The sequence below is a fragment of the Cervus canadensis genome, chromosome 5 (genome assembly GCF_019320065.1).
Source record: "Cervus canadensis isolate Bull #8, Minnesota chromosome 5, ASM1932006v1, whole genome shotgun sequence".
Taxonomy (NCBI): domain Eukaryota; kingdom Metazoa; phylum Chordata; class Mammalia; order Artiodactyla; family Cervidae; genus Cervus; species Cervus canadensis.
This window is the reverse complement of record NC_057390.1, coordinates 57,207,682-57,227,321: the sequence shown is the minus strand read 5'-3', so window position 1 is coordinate 57,227,321 and position 19,640 is coordinate 57,207,682. Positions and strand designations below refer to the sequence as shown.

Here is a 19,640-nt window from a genome sequence, read left to right as displayed (position 1 = left end):
TACAAGGGTATTATCTAGAGAGTGAAAAGACAAACCACAGAATGCCAAAGAATATTTGTAAATCATATATCCAATAAGTGATTTATATCCATGACATACAAAGAACTCGTATAAGCCAACAGTAACAACAACCAGATTAAAAGTGGGCAAAGGATTTAAGTAAACATTTCTCCAAAGAAGATATACAAATTACCAATAAGTACATGAAAAGATGCTCAATATCACTAATTATTATAGAATGTGACTCAAAACCACAATGAAATACCACTTCAAATCCATTAGGATGGCAATTAAAAAAAAAAAAGAAAGGAAAGAAAAGCTGTTGATGAGGATATGCAGAAATTAGAACCCCTGCACATTGCTGGTAAGGATATAGAGTGGTTATAGCCACTGTGGAGAACAGTTTGGCAGTTCCCCAAAAATTTAAATGCAGAATTATCACATGTTCTCACAATTCTACTCCTAGGCATACACCCTTAGCAGGGACTCAAACAGATATTTGTACATCACATCCATAATAATATTACTCACAAAAAACCAAAAGTGAAAACAACTCAACTGATCATGAACACATTCATGGATAAAAAAATGTGTGGGGTGTGTGTGTGTGTGTGTGTGTGTGTGTGTACATATATACACACACAGTGGAGGCGTACAGTGGAATATTATTCAGCCTCAGAAAGTAATGAAATTCTGACACAGTGCTATAACATGCATAAATTTTAACACATTATTCAAAGCAAAGTAAGCCAGACACAAGAGGGTAAGCATCTTATGAACTCCACTTCCATGAGGTACCTTGTATAATAAGCAAATTCAAAGACACGGAAAGTAGACAGAGATTATCAGGGGCCAGAGAGGTGAGAGTGGGGAGTTATTGTTTAATGAGTACAGAGTTCCTGTTTGCGATAATAAAGAAGTTCTAGAAATAGAGAGTAGTAATGTACTTAATACCACTTAAAAATGGTTAAATGGTAAATTTTACATCTTGTATATTTAACATACTTTTTTTTCTTTTAAAATTATTTTTTTTTCCATTTATTTTCATTAGTTGGAGGCTAATTACTTTACAATATTATAGTGGTTTCTGTCATACATTGACATGAATCAGCCATGGATTTACATGTATTCCCCATCCCGATCCCCCCTCCACCTCCCTCTCCACCCGATTCCTCTGGGTCTTCCCAGTGCACCAGGCCAGAGCACTTGTCTCATGCATCCAGCCTGGGCTGGTGATCTGTTTCACCCTAGATAATATACATGTTTCGATGTTAACATACTTTTTTAAAAAAGTGCTAAGAGTGGGCTTGGGTCAGAGGCCTTCTACATTTATCTTGGCTGTAAAGCAGCAGCATACATGGAATGAAGCCCACAGGCCCTGAGCCAGTACATAAATACTAGACAAACACAAGCAGCTTCAACATTGCTGGGCAGGAGACCCGGTCACCCTGAGTAGCACAAAAACTGTTTCCAAGTTCTCCTAAAGCTTGGTTTTCTGGCTTCCTCTCAAATACCCCATCTGTCCACAAGAATAGAACCAGGGAGCCTGAATGGCAACAATCTGAAAGAAGTCCACGAGCTAGTTGTTGGCAGGCTATCAGAAGCTGAGGACTTCACTAAAGCCCTGTTCTCAAACACGGTCAACAACTTTGCAAAGACAAACACTGATCGCTCTCTCTCTCTTTAAATCTTTACATTGAAACATAATATACAGAAAGAAAAGGGCACATCATAAGAAATAATGATATTTTTTAAAGCTGATTAGGAAGAATTTAAGTTCAAAAATCTCAAATGCATCTTTTAATAAATTAGGGCTTTTTAAAAAATAATAAAATTACTTTAGCACAAAAGCATTTTCTTAATTGCCAAATGTTAAATAATTTCTTTTGATTTACCTTTTTTCCCAAATGGAAGGGCCAGTGATAACAGCTACGATAAAACTCAAGTTGTATATTAGATGGCCAACTTAGTAGTAGGGGCTTCCCTTGTAGCTCAGTTGGTAAAGAATCTACCTACAATGCAGGAGACCTGGGTTCAATTCCTGGGTTAGGAAGATCCCCTGGAGAAGGAAATGGCAACCCACTCCAGTATTCTTGCCTGGAGAATCCCATGGACAGAGGAGCCTGGTAGGCCTCAGTCCATGGGGACACAAGAGTCGGACATGACTTAGCGACTAAACCACCCCCACCAAACTTAGCAGTAAGACTGTTAAACAAAGACTAAGGTTAGCAATTTATACTAACATACTCATACAAAAAACAAGTTATTCCCAGTTCCTCACTTTCTTTCATTTTCTCCATCTTTTCCAACACATCCCAAAGCAACTTATCTACATTAAAACATTTCTTCTAAAAAAAAAAAAAAATTTCTTCTATCTGCTCACTTCTCTCCATTCTGACTGCTAAAATTATCTCCATCTTCCTGGCTAACATTATCTTACCTGGACCACCACTACAGTGCCCGCTAAGTGTTCTCCTGACTATGCTTTTCTCCCTTTTGGCACTGTAATGATTTTTATTAGTTATCCCTGGGCTTGCCAAGTTTTGAAACATGTTACAACAAAATTTAAAAATGAAGGAGATCGTCCTAATTATGGGAAAGAGGTAGAAATGTGGGATAAAGACTGTCAAAAAGTCCAGGTAAACCCATGTAAACCCATTTTGAAACAGAGTACTAATTTTGACTGCAAAATTTGAAAAGAAAGGAGATTGTCCTAATTATGGGAAAGAGATAGAAATGTGGGATGAAGACTGTCAGAAGTCCAGGTAAACCCATGAAAACCCATTTTGAAACAGAGTACTAATTTTGACTCTGTTCATTCTAGATACCTAACCTTGCTAATAAAATGAAAGAGGAAGTTTTCAGGACTTTTATTTTTACCTTGAAATCCCATTTTACCTAACTACTATCACACAGATATTTGGAAGCAAAAGAGAATAACTTTTAATGTGCAAAAAAACCGATCCAACCTTGGTGATTTTTTTTCCTAACCTCTCAGAATCATGGCTTCACTCTTGACTCTATTATAATCCATCCTTCTCACATGAATTCAGGAATTCTACGAGGACATAAGTCACATTACATCAGCCCCTTGTTTTGAAGCCCTCCAATGGTTTCCTACTATACTTTGAATAAAAATTCAAATTTCCTACCAAGGCCAACTCCCTGCCTTTGCTTTTCCTTCAGCACATATTTTGTGCTCTCCAATCACCATCCCTTCTTAGAGAAGTCTTCCCTCTCTTAAACAAAAGCAAAAGTCCTTTACTTTGAGGTGGGGTCTGGGAGTCCATAACTTTTTAAAGCTCCTTAAGTGAGTCTGATACGCAGTGAAGCTGAAAATTACTGTAGTAAATGAGTCTTGCTTTTGTTTGAGACAATTTTTCTGCCAATTTATTTCCTGGTACTTGTTACTACCTATGGTTTGAGAAACTGGAAAACCAACATGTAGGAAAAGGTTTTTTTTTTTTAGAAAAGGAAAGGAAAAAAAAAGTGGTGGGAGGGCGGGAGGTGGAGAGAGAAAAAGGAAGGAAGGAAGAAAGTAAGAAGGAAAGAATGGGCAACCTGTACTAAACCAGTGCCAAAGGTCACACCTATGTGCTAAACAAAAGGGTTATGCTCATAAACTCTAGGGAAGTCATACTATCTGTATCAACTTTTTCATTTTTCTTAGTTCACGACACTCTGAATCAGAGATGAAGTCAGAGAAATCAAATGCAAATGTTACCTCCTTAAAACTACCTTCCTCAACTTCCTGGGTAAAGAGAGCCATTTCCTTTTCTGAGCTTTGATAAGGCTCTTCAGTCTCTGATACACTTTCTTACACTACTTACTACTATTTTTTGTTTTCTGTCAGCTCCTTAAGATAAGAGTTGTCCATATTGCTCACTGATATATCCTCAACACCTACACAGTGCCTGATAGTAGATGCTTAGTAAAATAATGAGTTAAATGATTTATTTATTCATTCAACAACTATTTCCTGAACATCACATGCCAAGTAGCATCCTAGACTTTGAGAATACAGCAATGAATAAAACAGCAATAATCCTCACCCCTTTGCATGCTAATATGGAACACAGACAAGTATAGTAGATACAATAAAATATATAGCATGGTAGATAGTAATAAGTGCCAAGAAGAAAAAATAAAGCAGAAAAGACTAATAGATGATGATTAAATGTAGATCAGTGGTTGTCTAGGAACTGTGCTGGAGAGAGAGAGATGGACTGTAGAGGGGAAGAAGGAGACTTTTAAGGGATGAATAACCTGTTCTGTCACTTGACTGCCATGGTGATTTCACAAGTATATATATACACCAGCCAAAATTAATCAAATTGGATACTTCTGATGGATATACTGTATTGTATGGAAATTATATCTCAATAAAGTTTTCAAAAAATAAAACAGAAAGTGAAGACTAAACTTTAGAGAGGTGGTCAGTGAGAGTGCTATTGAGAAGGTAAATTTTTTTTTTTAATGAACTTAGAAAAATAAATAAATGAAATAAAATTAAAAAGACCTCAGGAAAGTGAAAAGACTAACTCTAGGATACTTGAATGAAGACCAATCAAGAGAGCGAGATCAGCAAATGTGCAGACTCTAAAGAGGGAGCATGCTTAGCATGATCCATGAATCAGCAAGGAGGTCACTGGTTCTAGCTACAGTAGACTGAGGAAGGGAGAGAGCTATTAATCTGACTGTGATATGAAGGCCCTGCAGAATGACGAACACATTAACTGACTTGGGCTTTAACAGAGTTACTGTGTTGACACACTGCTGTGTGTAGAGAATTGCCAAAGGCAGATGCAGAGAGTTCAGTTAGGAGGATGTTACTACAATCTAGGAGAGAAGTTATGGTGATCTGAACAGAGTAGAGGGGAACAGTGAAGAGTAATCGAACTAAAGCCAGCAAGACCTGATGATGGACTAGATGTAGGCATGAGAAGAACAGGATAGGAACTAGAAGAATGGAGGTAACACTGACTGAGATGATAAAAAATGAAGGAGGAACAAATAAGAAAGGCAACAGAGGAACTTAGTCTGAGGCATATTCAATTTTTTTATAACCTTTCCATATTTAAATAGAGTTCTCAAGTATGTCATAAGTATATACATGGAACTTAAGGGAGAAATTCAGTTTGGCAATACAAATTTGGGAGTTGTTAGGGTATAAGTGGTATTTAAATCCATTAAACAAATAAGACCACCTAGGAAGTGTGTTGCAGATAGGGAAGAAAACAAGACCAAAACTTAAGCTCAAGGACACTTCAACATTGAGAAGTTGGGGAAATAGGAAAGAACCAGCCAGAAAAATATGAAAAGGAAAAAAAAAAAAAAGAACAGACTAGCAATTAGAAGGAAAATTAGGTAACTATGGTGTCTTAGAAGACAAGTGTTTCAAAGAATAGAGAATTCAAGTATGTCAAATGTTGTTCTTAAGTTTCAAAGGTTATCACTTAAGACCAAAATAAATGCAAAAATATTACATAAATTTTTGAACAAAGGCTTGATTAAGAAAATCAAGTATATTAATAGTAGAGCAGTCTAATCTTTAACACATCAAAATATTAAATGCCACTTATTACTACATAATTCTTACATTAAAATATCCCAAAATGCCTACTTTTTAACTGGTAAATTATCAACTACTTAAAAGTTCTGGTTTTAATTGTTTCAAAACTAGATGATCACTTAAATTCCACCCCCCCCCCCCACTGGCCATTACCTATTCTCTATTCATTCTAATTGGAAATGCTAACAAAAGTTTTCTAGCATCATTTTTCTTTTGTAAAACACTTCCTTCTGTACAAGGTATTTTTGCAAATAGCTAATTCAGAGCTAGCCAGAATTTAAATATTAAGTTTTGGGTCTCCATGTTTGTTTAACAAAAATGAACACAATAAAAATTATAACGGCTTTCAACGAGGACCAAATTTTTTACTCTTATTTTGTGTTGTTATAGACCTTGGGCACTGTCCTCCTACAAATTATATCTTGGAACTGTAAGTTTAGGACTACAACTTTAGAAAATAAATTATTATATATCTTAGAGTTACAAAAAGGGTTGACCTATTTAGAACTAAATAAACCCAATATTTGAAACCTTATATAAAATATAAAATGGAAAAATTCCTTTATTTAAAAAAAGTATTCTAAACTGATTTAAAGCATCCTCAAGCTGTTCATCATTCCATACTGACAAAGGGTGGTTTGTTAGATTAGTTTGACTAATTTCTCTGTAGGCTTTCCTTTATTACATTGTTAAAAGTGAAAATCCAACTTTAAAAATAAGAATTATCAGAAATAGGCCAAGCATTACAACTTGTATAACTAGTAAGATTATCTAAGCTCCCCTCCACAGCTATTGCAACGTGATCTCAAAATGGTGACTGAGTGTTAATTCTCTATATCCCATCCTTACAAATTTCCCCACATACTGATACATATACAAGTAAGTGTATATATACGTATGTAAAAGAGAAAGGCATGAGAAAGGGAGAATGTGTTTTAAACTTTGCTTCTTCTCCTGTGACACAAAGCAAGGAGTTGTGGTGGTTGTGCTCAGGCTTAAGAGGCGACAATAGTATGTAAGAGCACTCAGCACAAAACTGACTATGACTCCTTACCAGATAAAATTATACAAGGACATTAGTGTACATTGTTTTAGAAGGAATTGTGCAAATTAAAAATAAGTGATTACTTTCTTTTGAGATTAGATGTTTACCTATGTTTCAGACAAAATGCTGGCCTTTTAATCCAGAGCCAAATCTGTCTTGATCCAAGAAATGAGAGCATGTTTATCATTGTATAGGCTTCCTGATGGCTCAGACAGTAAAGAATCCGTGTGCAATGCAGGAGACCCAGGTTTGATTCCTGAGTTGGGAAGATCTCTTGGAGAAGGGAATGGCTACCCAATCCAGTATTCTTGCCTGGAGAATTCCATGGACAGAGGAGCCAGGGGGTTACAGTCCCTGGGGTCTGACATGACTGAGCAACTTTCACTTGTATTCACTCACCATTGTATATAATCTCTTGATATCCCATTTCTTATCTAACTGCTTGAAAATGACAGGACTGCACATCTGATGAGATGGGCAGGGAAAAAAAAACAGATCAGTAAAGGTAGACTCTACTTCTTCCCTATGTTGGCTGAAAACATAAGTCAAAACTAGAGTGCTTGATACAATAAAACTTCCTCTAGAAAAGGCAACAACATTAGCCATTTTTTAAAAATAACAATAAAGAAACAGAGCTTTATACTTCAGGATCTCTACAGGCAGGGAATCTCTAAATACTTGAGAAAAAACAGTTTAGCAGAAGAAAGAAGAAATAATTTACTACTAAATGGTTTAGCATGGAAGTTGTGGCAAAATGTTTCCTCACAAAATGTCTTACTGGTCTTGAAAAACAAGAAGTTACAAAAGAAAAATTAACATGTCTTTATAAAAAGCCAAAATTGAGGCTTTAAAGAGAGAAATAACTATATATGAGACTCTACTAAGCATATAAATGATCCCCCCACCCCCAAAAATGTTACTGTTTAAAAAAAGAAAAACATTCTATGAGAAATTCTATTTCAGTTCCAAGAAAGACAAACACAGCAATGGTACTGACGAAGTAAGCAAAACAATGAAACTTTCCTAAATATACATGCCAGTCCTCATTTATGATAAAATATGAAAGGATATCAATTATACAAGTAAAGCACTGATGTTCTTCCCTTTGGACATGAAATGTTTACCTCAAAGTTTTCTGTGTACTTTTATGACTCAACCCATGTTTTATTCCTGCAAAAATTTTATTTCTGTTGAAGAAAAACATTTACTACAAGAAAGGTAATTAGGTCACTAGTGCACAGTCATTTTCTCTAGCTTTGCATACGTCCATAAATATTTACTTCCTTAGTAACCTCTTAGTAACTTTGGCTTCCTCATACTCCAAAGGTATTATATATTGTGGTTAATAAGAAAAAAAAAAGAGGTAAAACATGCACTTTGGTTGCCAGTTGTTAAATGTACTTTCTGGACCAAAGAAAGAAGTAATGCAAACAAACTGGGTAGAAGAGAGAAACTTAAGCAGGGAGGGGGAATAAAAAACCAAAAACCTACCACCACCACATCTAGTACCTGAATAAATAGTCCTCAGTCAGTTCAGTCGTTCAGTCATATCCAACTCTTTGCAACTGGAGCAGACCAGGATTCCTTGTCCATCACCAACTCCCAGAGTTTGCTCAAACTCATGTCCATCAAGTCGGTGATGCCATCCAACTATTTCATCCTTTGTCGTCCCCTTCTTCTCCTGCCTTCTGTCTTTCCCAGAATCAGGGTCTTTTCCATTGAGTCGTTTTTCACATCAGGTGGCCAAAGTATTGGAGCTTCAGCTTCAACATCAGTCCTTCCAATGAATATTCAGGACTAATTTCCTTTAGGATGGACTGGTTGGATCTCCTTGCTGTCCAAGGAACTCTCAAGAGTCTTCTCCAACACCACAGTTCAGAAGACTCAGTTCTTTGGCACTCAGCTTTCTCTATGGTCCAAATCTCACATCCACACATGACTACTGGAAAAAGCATAGCTTTGACTAGACGGACTTTTGTTGGCAAAGTAATGTCTCTGCTTTTTAATATGCTATCTACGTTTGTCACAGCTTTTCTTCCAAGGAGCAAACGTCTTTTAATTTCATGGCTGAAGTCGCCATCTGCAGTGATTTTGGAGCCCAAGAAGTCTCTCACTATTTCCATGGTTTCCCCATCCATTTGCCATGAAGTGATGGGACCAGATGCCATGATCTTAGTTTTCTGAACGTTGAATTTTAAGCCAGCTTTTTCACTCTTGTCTTTTACCCTCATCAAGAGGCTCTTTTGCTCCTCTTCACTTTCTGCCATAAGGGTGGTGTCATCTGCATATCTGAGGTTATTGATATTTCTCCTGGCAATCTTGATTCCAGCTTGTGCTCTATCCAGCCCAGCGTTTCTCATGATGTACTCTGCATATACGTTAAATAAGCAGGATGACAGTATACAGCCTTGACGTACTCCTTTTCCTATTTGGAAGCAGTCTGTTGGTGCATGTCCAGTTCTAACTGTTGCTTCCTGACCTGCATATTAAATCAGAGTATTTTGCTACCTTTAACACAGTGGTTCTCAGCCCTGGATGAATACTGAAATCACCAGTTTTAGTTGGCTATTTTTTGTTTGTTTGTATTTTGGCCACACTACTGGGCATGCAGGATTTTAGTTTTCCGACCAAGGATCAAACTTGTAACCCCTGCAGTGGAGTCATAACCACTGGATGGCCTGGAAAGTCCCTGACCTTTTTTTGAAATCAACAATTTTAAAGAACATTGATGCCCAGGTCCCATCCCCACAGATTCTTTTTTTTTTTTTAATTTTTAGAAAATTTATTATATTTTTGGCTGTGCTGGGTCTTCATTGCTGTGCGGAGTTTTCTCTAGTTGAGACTAGCGAGGCTACTATCTAGTTGCAGTATATGGGCTTCTCAAAGTAGTGGCTTCTCTTGTTTTGGAGCATGGGTTCTAGGCATGCAGGCTTCAGCAGCTATGGCATGTGGGCTCAGCAGTTGAGGCTCCTGGGCTCTAGAGCACAGGCTCAGTAGTTGTGACCCATGGGCTTAGGTGATCCATGGCATGTGTGATCTTCCTAGATCAGGGATCGAACCTATGTCTTCTGCATTGGCATGCAGATTCTTTATTACTGAGCCACCAGTGAAGCCTTCCACAGATTCTTATTTAATTAGTGTGAAGTATGTCCAGAGCATGAGAACTGTTAAAGATCCAAAACTCATTCTTATATGCAGTGTTGACCAAGAACCACTGATTTAAAATGACACAAAATGAACACAGTGATTTAGTTGATTAAGATATATGAACAGACACACAGACACTAGAGTTCAGAAAACTTGATCGTTCTTCTTAGAAGCAACCTCTTAATACCTTAGCCTCATTAATTCTCTAACTAACTCATCCAATGACAGTACTGTGAAAATAACTTTGCCTTTGTTGCCTATGTATGTTCTAAAAATTGGTAACTTGACTTAGTAAAGTATGTCATAAATAACATTCATCTAGAAGCTGACAGAGTACTAACCAAAGGTCCAGGTCTCACAAAAACGTTTCTGGTAGGATCTGGGTTGTATATTTTACCGCCAGTCTAGGTTCTATTACAGTTTACTTTTTTCTTTACACCTTTTCTTGATTTAAGAATATATTTTCAGTCAAAGAATCTTTGTGGGTTTAAGTACATTTCCAATCATTTGCATAGTGATCATTTTCTTTACAACTTTGAAGTATAAATAATGTACAATAAACTGCATATCTAAAGTATGCAATTTCATAAGTTTGATATAAATATATATCCATAAAACTGTTGCCACAATGAACATAAACATTTCTATCACACTTAAAAATTTTCATGCACCCCTCTGTAATCTAACTTAATCCCTCTCTCTACTCTTATGCCTAGGCAGCTGCTTCCTGTCACTATAGGTTACTTTGCATTTTCTAGGATTTTATATGAGAAGAATCACATATTATGCTAAAAAAACTTTTCATCTGGCTTATTTCACTCAGCAAATGATTTTGAGATTCAACCGATTTGTGGTGTATATCAAAAGTTCTTTCCCTCTTATTGCTCAGTAATATTCCTATCAATGCTCTTGATTACCACATTGTATACCTAACATATTTTCTTGGCACAGACTATTGTGAGAAGCTAAAAAAAGCTCCTCAATGTGGGCATCAATGATTTTTGGAAAAACTAGGTCTGGTGATCCCCATTTTAGTTCTCACTTTACCATTTGGCAGGTGGGTCTGAAGCAAGTCACTTATCTGCCTCATATACCTTCTCTAGAAAATGGGCTTATATGTCACCTCACCTACGTAATTTACCTTAGACAAGTCCTTAAAGACTCTCTGACTTCTAGGACCTATTGATTCTACTGAAATAGGTAAACCTTCTAGAAAAACAGCAATGCTCATTTGTTTACATACTGCCTGTGGCTGCTTCTGAGCTGCAGCAAGAAACTACACACTTGCAAGAGAAATTATATAGCTGTCAACCCTAAAATATCTGTCCTCTTAAAAAAACGCTTACCAACTTATTCTAAGTAATCATGAAATGTTCCTAAAGCTAGCTAAAAAAATCTGTAGTGATGTTTAGAATTACTGATTGACAAAAAACCACTTCACTATTTTTAAAAAAGTTTTTTTTATTACTTTAGCTAACAAAATGAAAGGAAAATCATAGGAACTCAAAAATAGATTTTTTAAATCCCTGTGTCAATACCCAATAAGTTTAGATGGCATATAAAATCAAAAGGTACATTATAAACCCTAGTTCAAGAAACACTAGGAAAATATCAAGTTAAAGCAATACTATAATAGTTTTCCTCCCAGGTGGCACTTAGTGGTAAAGAACCTGCCTGCCAATCAGAAGAGGTTAAGAGATGCAGGTTCAATCCCAGGGTTGGGAAGATCCCCTGGAGGAGGGCATGGCTACCCACTCCAGTATTCTTGCCTGTAGAATCCCATGGACAGAGGAGCCTGGCGGGCTACCAGGATGGCAAAGAATCGGACACAACTGAAGTGACTTATTAGCACAGCATATGGTTTTCTAGGAAAGTCAAAGCAGATACGTATGTTTCCATCTTCTTGCCCAAAGAACAAATACTTGAAGACAAAATGAAATAATCACTACTGCCAGAATAAAAAATGAATAGCCTATACAAATGGCTGGTGAAACTGAAATATCCAAGAATACTTTCTGCACCTTTTTAAATGTCTGATTTTTGGTTTAGGAATAATTGGAGTGGTTAAGAAAACAGACTTTAGGATCAGAGAAACCACAGTCATAAAGGCTTAGAAAATAACGGAATGAAAGGACCTCAAAATAAATTTTGCAAAAGTACAATTTTTAAAAAGGGATTATCTTTTAAATTAAAATTAAAAAGTCATGAGGGAACTACAAATACTGAACAATCCTAAGAAACTCAATAAGGGAATATGTGAGGAAACCTGCCAGCTAAAAAAATGTTCTCCTTATTGGAAGAAAAGAAATAAATTTCTATTATAGCATGTAACAGAACCACTTATTTGATTATTTATCTGGAAATAAATCTAATTAGCTAATTCAGTGGTCTGGGTTTCCTCTTCTTAATTACAAGTTGCTGCTTTTTTTTCCCCCCAAAAGACATATACCAGGTCATTAAAAGTCTGATCTGGCAGTCACCTGACTGCCAGTTCAAACTGACTTCAAGAAAAACCATGTGGATGTCTGCCATGATGACACTGGAGAATGAAAGGACGCAGTGAGTGAGTGAGCGAGTGAGCGAGTGAGCGAGAGCCGCTCAGTCGTGTTCCACTCTGCGATTCCATGGACTGGAGCCCACCAGGCTCCTCTGTCCATGGGATTCTCCAGGCAAGAATACTGGAGTGGGTTGCCATTTCCTTCTCCATTGCAAGGAAAGCAGTACTGTTTTGTAAATAATCAGTATCAATTAAAAATTATTTGTAGGCTCAGGGACAGAAATACTATATACTCAGGGTCTTTAGGACAATATTGTAATTAAAATACATGGCCTCTTATATCTGAATGCCTATAAAGATGAGTTTTGTAAGTCAGTTTTGTTCTGTGTTGTTTAATCTTAATTTCTGGTCTTTATTTAGCACCTTTATCATTGCTTTGGAGATTCTGAATGCTGAGATCTAACCAAAAGGGAGCAGTGGCCAACTTCTGTGCAGTCACCTTATTGATCCATTTTGTTCCTCTGAGATAGCTATACTAGAGGCTGGTGGCTTTCAGACTCAATCCACAATTGAGAATACCTATATTTTCAGATGATTTCTATCTCTGAAAAAGAATTCTAAAAAGCAGAATCTTTTCCTATTATTATCTCTGCAAACAAAGACCATTAAATAAATTGTTCTGAATGTATGACTAACATGTAATAGAAAATACAGTTTACAAAGGGAAATTGACCGAAGCTTGAACTCACCTGCCCACTTTTCCCTATTTCCAGCTCCATGATGGCAACAGGAGTATGTATTTGAGCTGAATGTCTTGACTGCGATTTGCCATCAACTCTCCAGCTCAAGCCCCGAAGCCCACTGTCCCAGCGGCTCTGGTTCATTAGGCTCTCTCGGATTTTTGTCTTATGGCTCTTCCAGAACTTGGAAATGACAGCAGCTTGCTCAGGTGTGATCCCTCCTTGCTTTTTGGTTTGAGCAGTCAAGAATGCCTCCAGCTGGTTGAAATCCATGTCTGCAGACGCAATAGACTAAAGAGAGAAAAAGGAATAAATTTGAATTTGGTAGATAACTAGAAAAAGATAGTTTCTTAACTACAGATCACACTTTTAAATGATTCTTAATCACTGAATAAGCTTTCAAAAAGGATCTTCAAGGCCTTCCCTGGTGGTCCAGTGGTTGAGAGTCCACCTGCTAAAGCAGGGAACACAGATTCAATCCCTGATTTGGAAGGATCCCACATGCTATGGAGCAACTAAGCCTGCTGCAGCACAACAAATGAGCCAGCACTCCAGAGTCTGCGAGCCATAACTACTGGAACCATGCCCCACAACTACTCAAGCCCACAGGCCCTAGAGTCCATGCTCCACAAGAAGAGAAGCCATCACGATGAGAAGTCCGTGCACCCCAACTAGAGAGTAGTCCATGCTTGATGCAACTAGACAAAGCCCATGCACAGCAATGAAGACCTAGCACAGCCAAATAAATAAATCTTTTAAAAATGGGTTATCAAAAGACAGTAATGAGAATAAGCTCTTCATAAGTACAAAAATAATCCCTTTGAAAATATTGAATATAGGAAAAGTTACTGTTAAAAATTTCACATTGGGAATTCCCTGGTGGTCCAGTAGACAGGACTCCATGCTCTTTATGCTGAGGACCCAAGTTCAATCCTGGTTGGAGAACAAAGATCTCAGAAGCCATAAGGCATGGCCAAAAGAAAAAAAAAATCCATGTCACTCAAATTCTTTATTAATAACTATAATCTATAAATATCCAGTTCCATGATGAGAAAATAATAATAAATAAAAATATAAAAATAAAATAATATAATGAGAGTAAAATGAATTAGTGCTCTGATGAAATCTTACATAATTTCACAGTGCCTTATAGCCAGGCTTGGTTTGATATACTATAAATGTGTGATGTCTTGTCCATAAGAAGTACTAAATAAATTTTGTTAAATTAATGTATTACTTTAGATTTGTAGCCTATCTTCAACCAAATAGTTAATATTCAATAATATTATTCTAAAACTGTATACTACATTATGCTTTTCCATAAATTTTCAAACCTTAACTGCCACTGCTATTCTGAGAGGAATAAGCAGCTAAACTGAAGTTGGGAATTATCAAAGGGCTCAGGCAATGGAGCCTTGGATAGGACAGTGATATTTAATACTTCATCTCAGAACAAGCTTTCCCCTGCCTGACCAAGAGTTCCAAACCAAAATACAATACCTCCTTTCTCTGGGCACAATGACTGACCCAAAGTAATCTCCCAGTTTAGAGTAGGAGGAGAAATGGTCTTGCCTCTTGAGTGTGATGGTACCAGAAGAATATGAGGCTAGATGGTTGCAAATAGTCATCTTTGATTTTCTGGCAAAATATCTGATTGCAAAAAAAGATGAAAATGGATTCTAATGGAGTGATATTCCTATTCTGTAACCCCCAAGGCCCTGGTTCCTGCAGACCGCTCTTCAACTTCATGTTATCTCAGCATCTTTTCCACCTGTAGACACCAAAAAATCCCATTTACTATTCAAAATAGTTTAAGCTGTATTGCTATCATTTGGAAATAAGAGTTCTACCTAAACTTAAGCATTAGACATGAGAATAGAGGAATGGAAAGGTAGGGAGTGTACACACAGAATATAGGTAAAATGGGTGGAACAGAGGCTGAAAGACAAACATGTTGTCTTTCATTCCTCTATGAATATAAAAATTGTACAATAAATGTTAGAACATACATTAAAGGCATTTCTCATTACAATTCTACATACATTTACTGAATATCTGCCTATTTATCAGGTACAAGGATCCAAATTTTCTGGCTATGTGACTCAACAGAAACATTAACTTGTATAATATACTATAATTAAATAAAATTATTTCCACTGGCACTTTGCTTCACAATATCACAGCACAACACAGGTGATGTGTATCATTCTTTTCCTCAAAGTATATCAAGAAATCTACTCTGATTTAACTTCACTTCTAACATAAGCTATTTTGATTGGATTCCAATCAATAATACCTTGAACTGGAATTGATTTACCTAAAAAAATGTGTTACCATCTCTATAACAATTTTTTTTTCTTAGCCCAAACAGTGTCTCCTGCAAGATGTAGTTTGCCAACCCCTGCTCAAGTTCACTTCAGTTCAGTTCAGTCGCTCAATCGTGTCCAACTCTTTGCGACCCCATGAACCGCAGCATGCCAGGCCTCCCTGTCCATCACCAACTCCCAGAGTTCACCCAAACCCATGTCCATTGAGTCGGTGACGCCATCCAACCATCTCATCCTCTGTCGTCCCCTCTCCTCCTGCCCTCAATCTCTCCCAGCATCAGGGTCTTTTCAAATGAGTCAGCTCTTCACATCAGGTGGCCAAAATACCGGAGTTTCAGCTTCAACCTCAGTCCTTCCAATGAACACCCAGAACTGATCTCCTTTAGGATGGACTGGTTGGATCTCCTTGCAGTCCAAGGGACTCTCAAGAGTCTTCTCCAACACCACACACAGTTCAAAAGCATCAATTCCTCGGCGCTCAGCTTTCTTAATAGTCCAACTCTCACATCCATACATGAGTACTGGTAAAACCATAGCATTGACTAGACGGACCTTTGTTGGTAAAGTCATGTCTCTGCTTTTTCATATGCTGTCTAGGTTGGTCATAGCTTTTCTTACAAGGAGCAAGTGTCTTTTAATTTCATGGCTGCAGTCACCATCTGCAGTGATTTTGGAGCCCCCCAAAATAAAGTCTGTCACTGTTTCCATTGTTTCTCCATCTATTTGCCATGAAGTGATGGGACCGGATGCCATGATCTTAGTTTTCTGAATGTTGAGTTTTAAGCCAATTTTTTCACTCTCCTCTTTCACTTTCATCAAGAGACTTTAGTTCTTCTTCGCTTTCTGTCATAAGGGTGGTGTCACCTGTGTATCTGAGGTTATTGGTATTTTTTCCAGCAATCTTGATTCCAGCTTATGCTTCATCTATCCCATCTATCCCATCAGTACTTCACATGATGTACTCTGCATATAAGTTAAATAAGCAGGGTGACAATATACAGCCTTGACAAACTCCTTTCCTATTTGGAACCAGTCTGTTGTTCCAAGTCCAGTTATCACTGTTGCTTCTTGACCTGCATACAGATTTCTCAGAAAGCAGGTCATGTGGTCTGGTATTCCCATCTTTTTCAGAATTTTCCACAGTTTATTGTGATCCACACAGTCAAAGGCTTTGGTGTAGTCAATAAAGCAGAAATAGATGTTTTTCTGGAATTCTCTTGCTTTTTTGATGATCCAGCGGATGCAGGCAATTTGATCTCTGGTTCCTCTGCTGTTTCTAAATCCAGCTTGAACATCTGGAAGTTCATGGTTCAGGTACTGTTGAAACCTAGCCTGGAGAATTTTGAGCATTACTTTGCTAGCGTGTGAGATGAGTGCAATTGTACAGTAGTTTGAACACTCTTTGGCATTACCCTTCTTTGGGATTGGAATGAAAACTGACCTTTTCCAGTCCTGTGGCCACTGTAGTTTGTATTATTTATCAAAATTTAAGATGTACATATTCTAGAACTCAACAGGTCTTCTGCAATGGAAAAACCTTCAAGTAAGTCTTATGTCTGTGCACTGGGAATCCCATACAGGAATGGCTATTTCAACAATGTTGGTAATAGTAATAAATTAGAATCAACCAAACGTCCAGGACAACAACAACAAAAATGGTCAGTGACAATCAAACAATGGACTAATACACAGTAAATGAATTAGAATTATATTTATCAATACAAATAAAGTGCAAACACACAATGCTGAACAACAATAACAAAAAAGGCAACCGCACACAAATATATAAAGTTAGGATACTATTTATATAAAATTTTGTCAGATGAAAAATACTATAAATTTAAAACATATATATAGTAAAAATGTAATACTATGAATGAGGTTGATAATCGACACCTAATGCAGGCCAGAGGTTACTTCAGAGGGTAAGGAGAATGCAATCTGAGAGGCCTATAGGAAGCTCTAGTAGTATCTACAATTTTTTTAATGTTTTTAAGACAAGTTTAACACAGATATACAGAAAAGCTGTGAAAATAGTACAGAGTTAGCACCACATACTCAATTTCCTTGGCTATGAACACCTTACACTTTACTTGTGACAATTAGTGAATCAATACTGATACATTATTATTAACCACAGTCTATACTTTATTCATATTTCCTTAGTTTTTACCTGGTGTGCTTTTTATGTTCCAGGATCCCATTCAAGTTACATTACATTTAGTCATCATTTCTCCTTAAGTTTCCCTTGCCTATGATAGTTTTTCAAACTTTCCTTGTATTTGGTAACCTTGACAATTTTGAGGAGTACTGGTCAGGTACTGTGTAGAATATTCCTCAGTGTGGATTTGCCTCATGGTTAGACTGGGTTATAGGATTTGGGAGAAAAACTAGAGGTAAATTGTCATTTTTATCATACCATATCAAGAATACATGGTAGCAAAAGGGCTTATCACTGCTCATGAAGCCTAGCAGAGTCTTTGTCAGGTTTCTCCACTGTAAAATTACTATTTTCTCTCCCTTTTCTATAATCTACTGTTTGGTAGGAAGTCACCATGAGCAGCCCACACATAAGGAATAGGAAGTTCTGCTCCAGCTTCTTGGAGGCAAAGTATCTACATAAATTATTTGAAATTCTTCTGTACAGGTCAATAATGTCAAAATAGACAAAAAAGAATAATAAAAGACCAGAGCAGAAATAAATGAAATAGAGACTAAAAAAAAACAAAAACAAAAAGATCAATGAAACTAAGAGTTGATTCTTTGAAAAAATACACCAAATTGATAAACCTTAGCTAGGCTCATCAGGAAAAAAAACACAGGCCTAAATAAATAAAATGAGAATGGAAAAAGGAGAATTTACAACTGACAGCACAGAAATATAAATGGTCATAAGAGATTACTACAAACAAGTATATGCCAATTAAATGGACAACTGAGAAGAAATGGATAAGTTCCTAGAAATGTAGAATCTCCCAAGACTGAACTGGGGGTGGGGTGGAGGTGGAATATATATATATACACACATATATACACACACACACAGACTAATTACCAGTAGTGAAACTGAATTAGTAACTGAAAAAACAAACAAACAAAAAACCCAATAAACAAGTCTAGGACCATAAGGCTTCAAATGTGAACTCTACTAAACATTTAAAGAAGAGTTAATGCCTATCCTCAAACTATTCCAACAAAAATTGAAGGGAAAGAAATGCCTTTAAACTCATTCTTTGAGGCCAGCATCATCTGACACAAAACCAGACAAAGGCACTACAAAAAAAAAAAGAAAACTTCAGGCCTGTATCACTGATAAATGTAGATGCAAAAATTCTCAACAAATATTAGTAAACCAAATTCAACAATACATTAAAAGGATCATACACCATGATCAAGTGGGATTTATTCCAGGGATGCAAGGATGGTTCAAATCCAAAAATCAGGAGACATACCACATTAACAAATTGAAGAATAAAAATCCTATGGTCATCTCAAGAGATGCAGAAAAAGCTTTTGACAAAATTAAACATACATTGAGGATAACAACTCTCAAGAAAGTGGGTACAGAGGAACATACCTCAACATAATAAAGGTCATATGGGACAAACCTACAGCCAACATCATACTCAGTGGTGAAAACCGGAAAGCTTTTCCTCTAAGATCAGGGACAAAATAAGGATGCCCACTCTCGCCACTGTTATTTAACAGAGAGTTGGAAGTTCCAGCCACAGAAGTTGAACAAGAAAAAATAAATAATAAAAGGAATCCGAATCGAAAGAGAAGTAAAACTGTCTCTTCACAGATGATGATACTATATATAGAAAATCCTAAAGATGCCACCAAAAAACTATTCGAACTCATAAATGAACCCAGTGAAGTTGTAGGATACAAAATTAGCATACAGAAATCTGTTGCATTTCTATACACTAACAGAATTATCAGAAGAGAAATTTTAAAATGTGTGTGTGTGCTCAGTCACTCAGTTGTGTCCAACTCTTTGCAACCCCATGGACTGTACTCAGCAGGCTAGGCTCCTCTGTCCATGGAACTTTCCACGCCAGAATACTCCTGGTGGTTGAGTCGCTAAATAGTATCCAAGTCTTGTAACCCCATGGACTGTAGCCTGCCAGGTGCTCTGTCCATGGTATTCTCCAGGCAAGAATACTGGAGTGGGTTGCCATTTCCTTGTCCAAGAATACTGGAGTGCATTGTAAATACCATTTATAAAAGAATAAGATACTAGGTTCTTTTATAAATACCATTTATAAAAGAATAACTCTAAGACCCTAACGAAAGAAACAAAAGATGACAT

General features: G+C 36.9%; 1 protein-coding gene across 1 annotated transcript in view; it reads right to left on the bottom strand.

Annotated features, from left to right (window-relative positions):
• The window catches only part of COMMD1 (copper metabolism domain containing 1), a 200,753-nt gene that overhangs the window by 93,236 nt on the left and 87,877 nt on the right, over positions 1 to 19,640 (bottom strand). Inside the window, exon 2 of the mRNA XM_043468854.1 lies at positions 13,011 to 13,292. Within this exon, the coding sequence (XP_043324789.1) occupies positions 13,011 to 13,292 (282 nt within the window). The remainder of the gene's footprint in view (positions 1 to 13,010; positions 13,293 to 19,640) is intronic.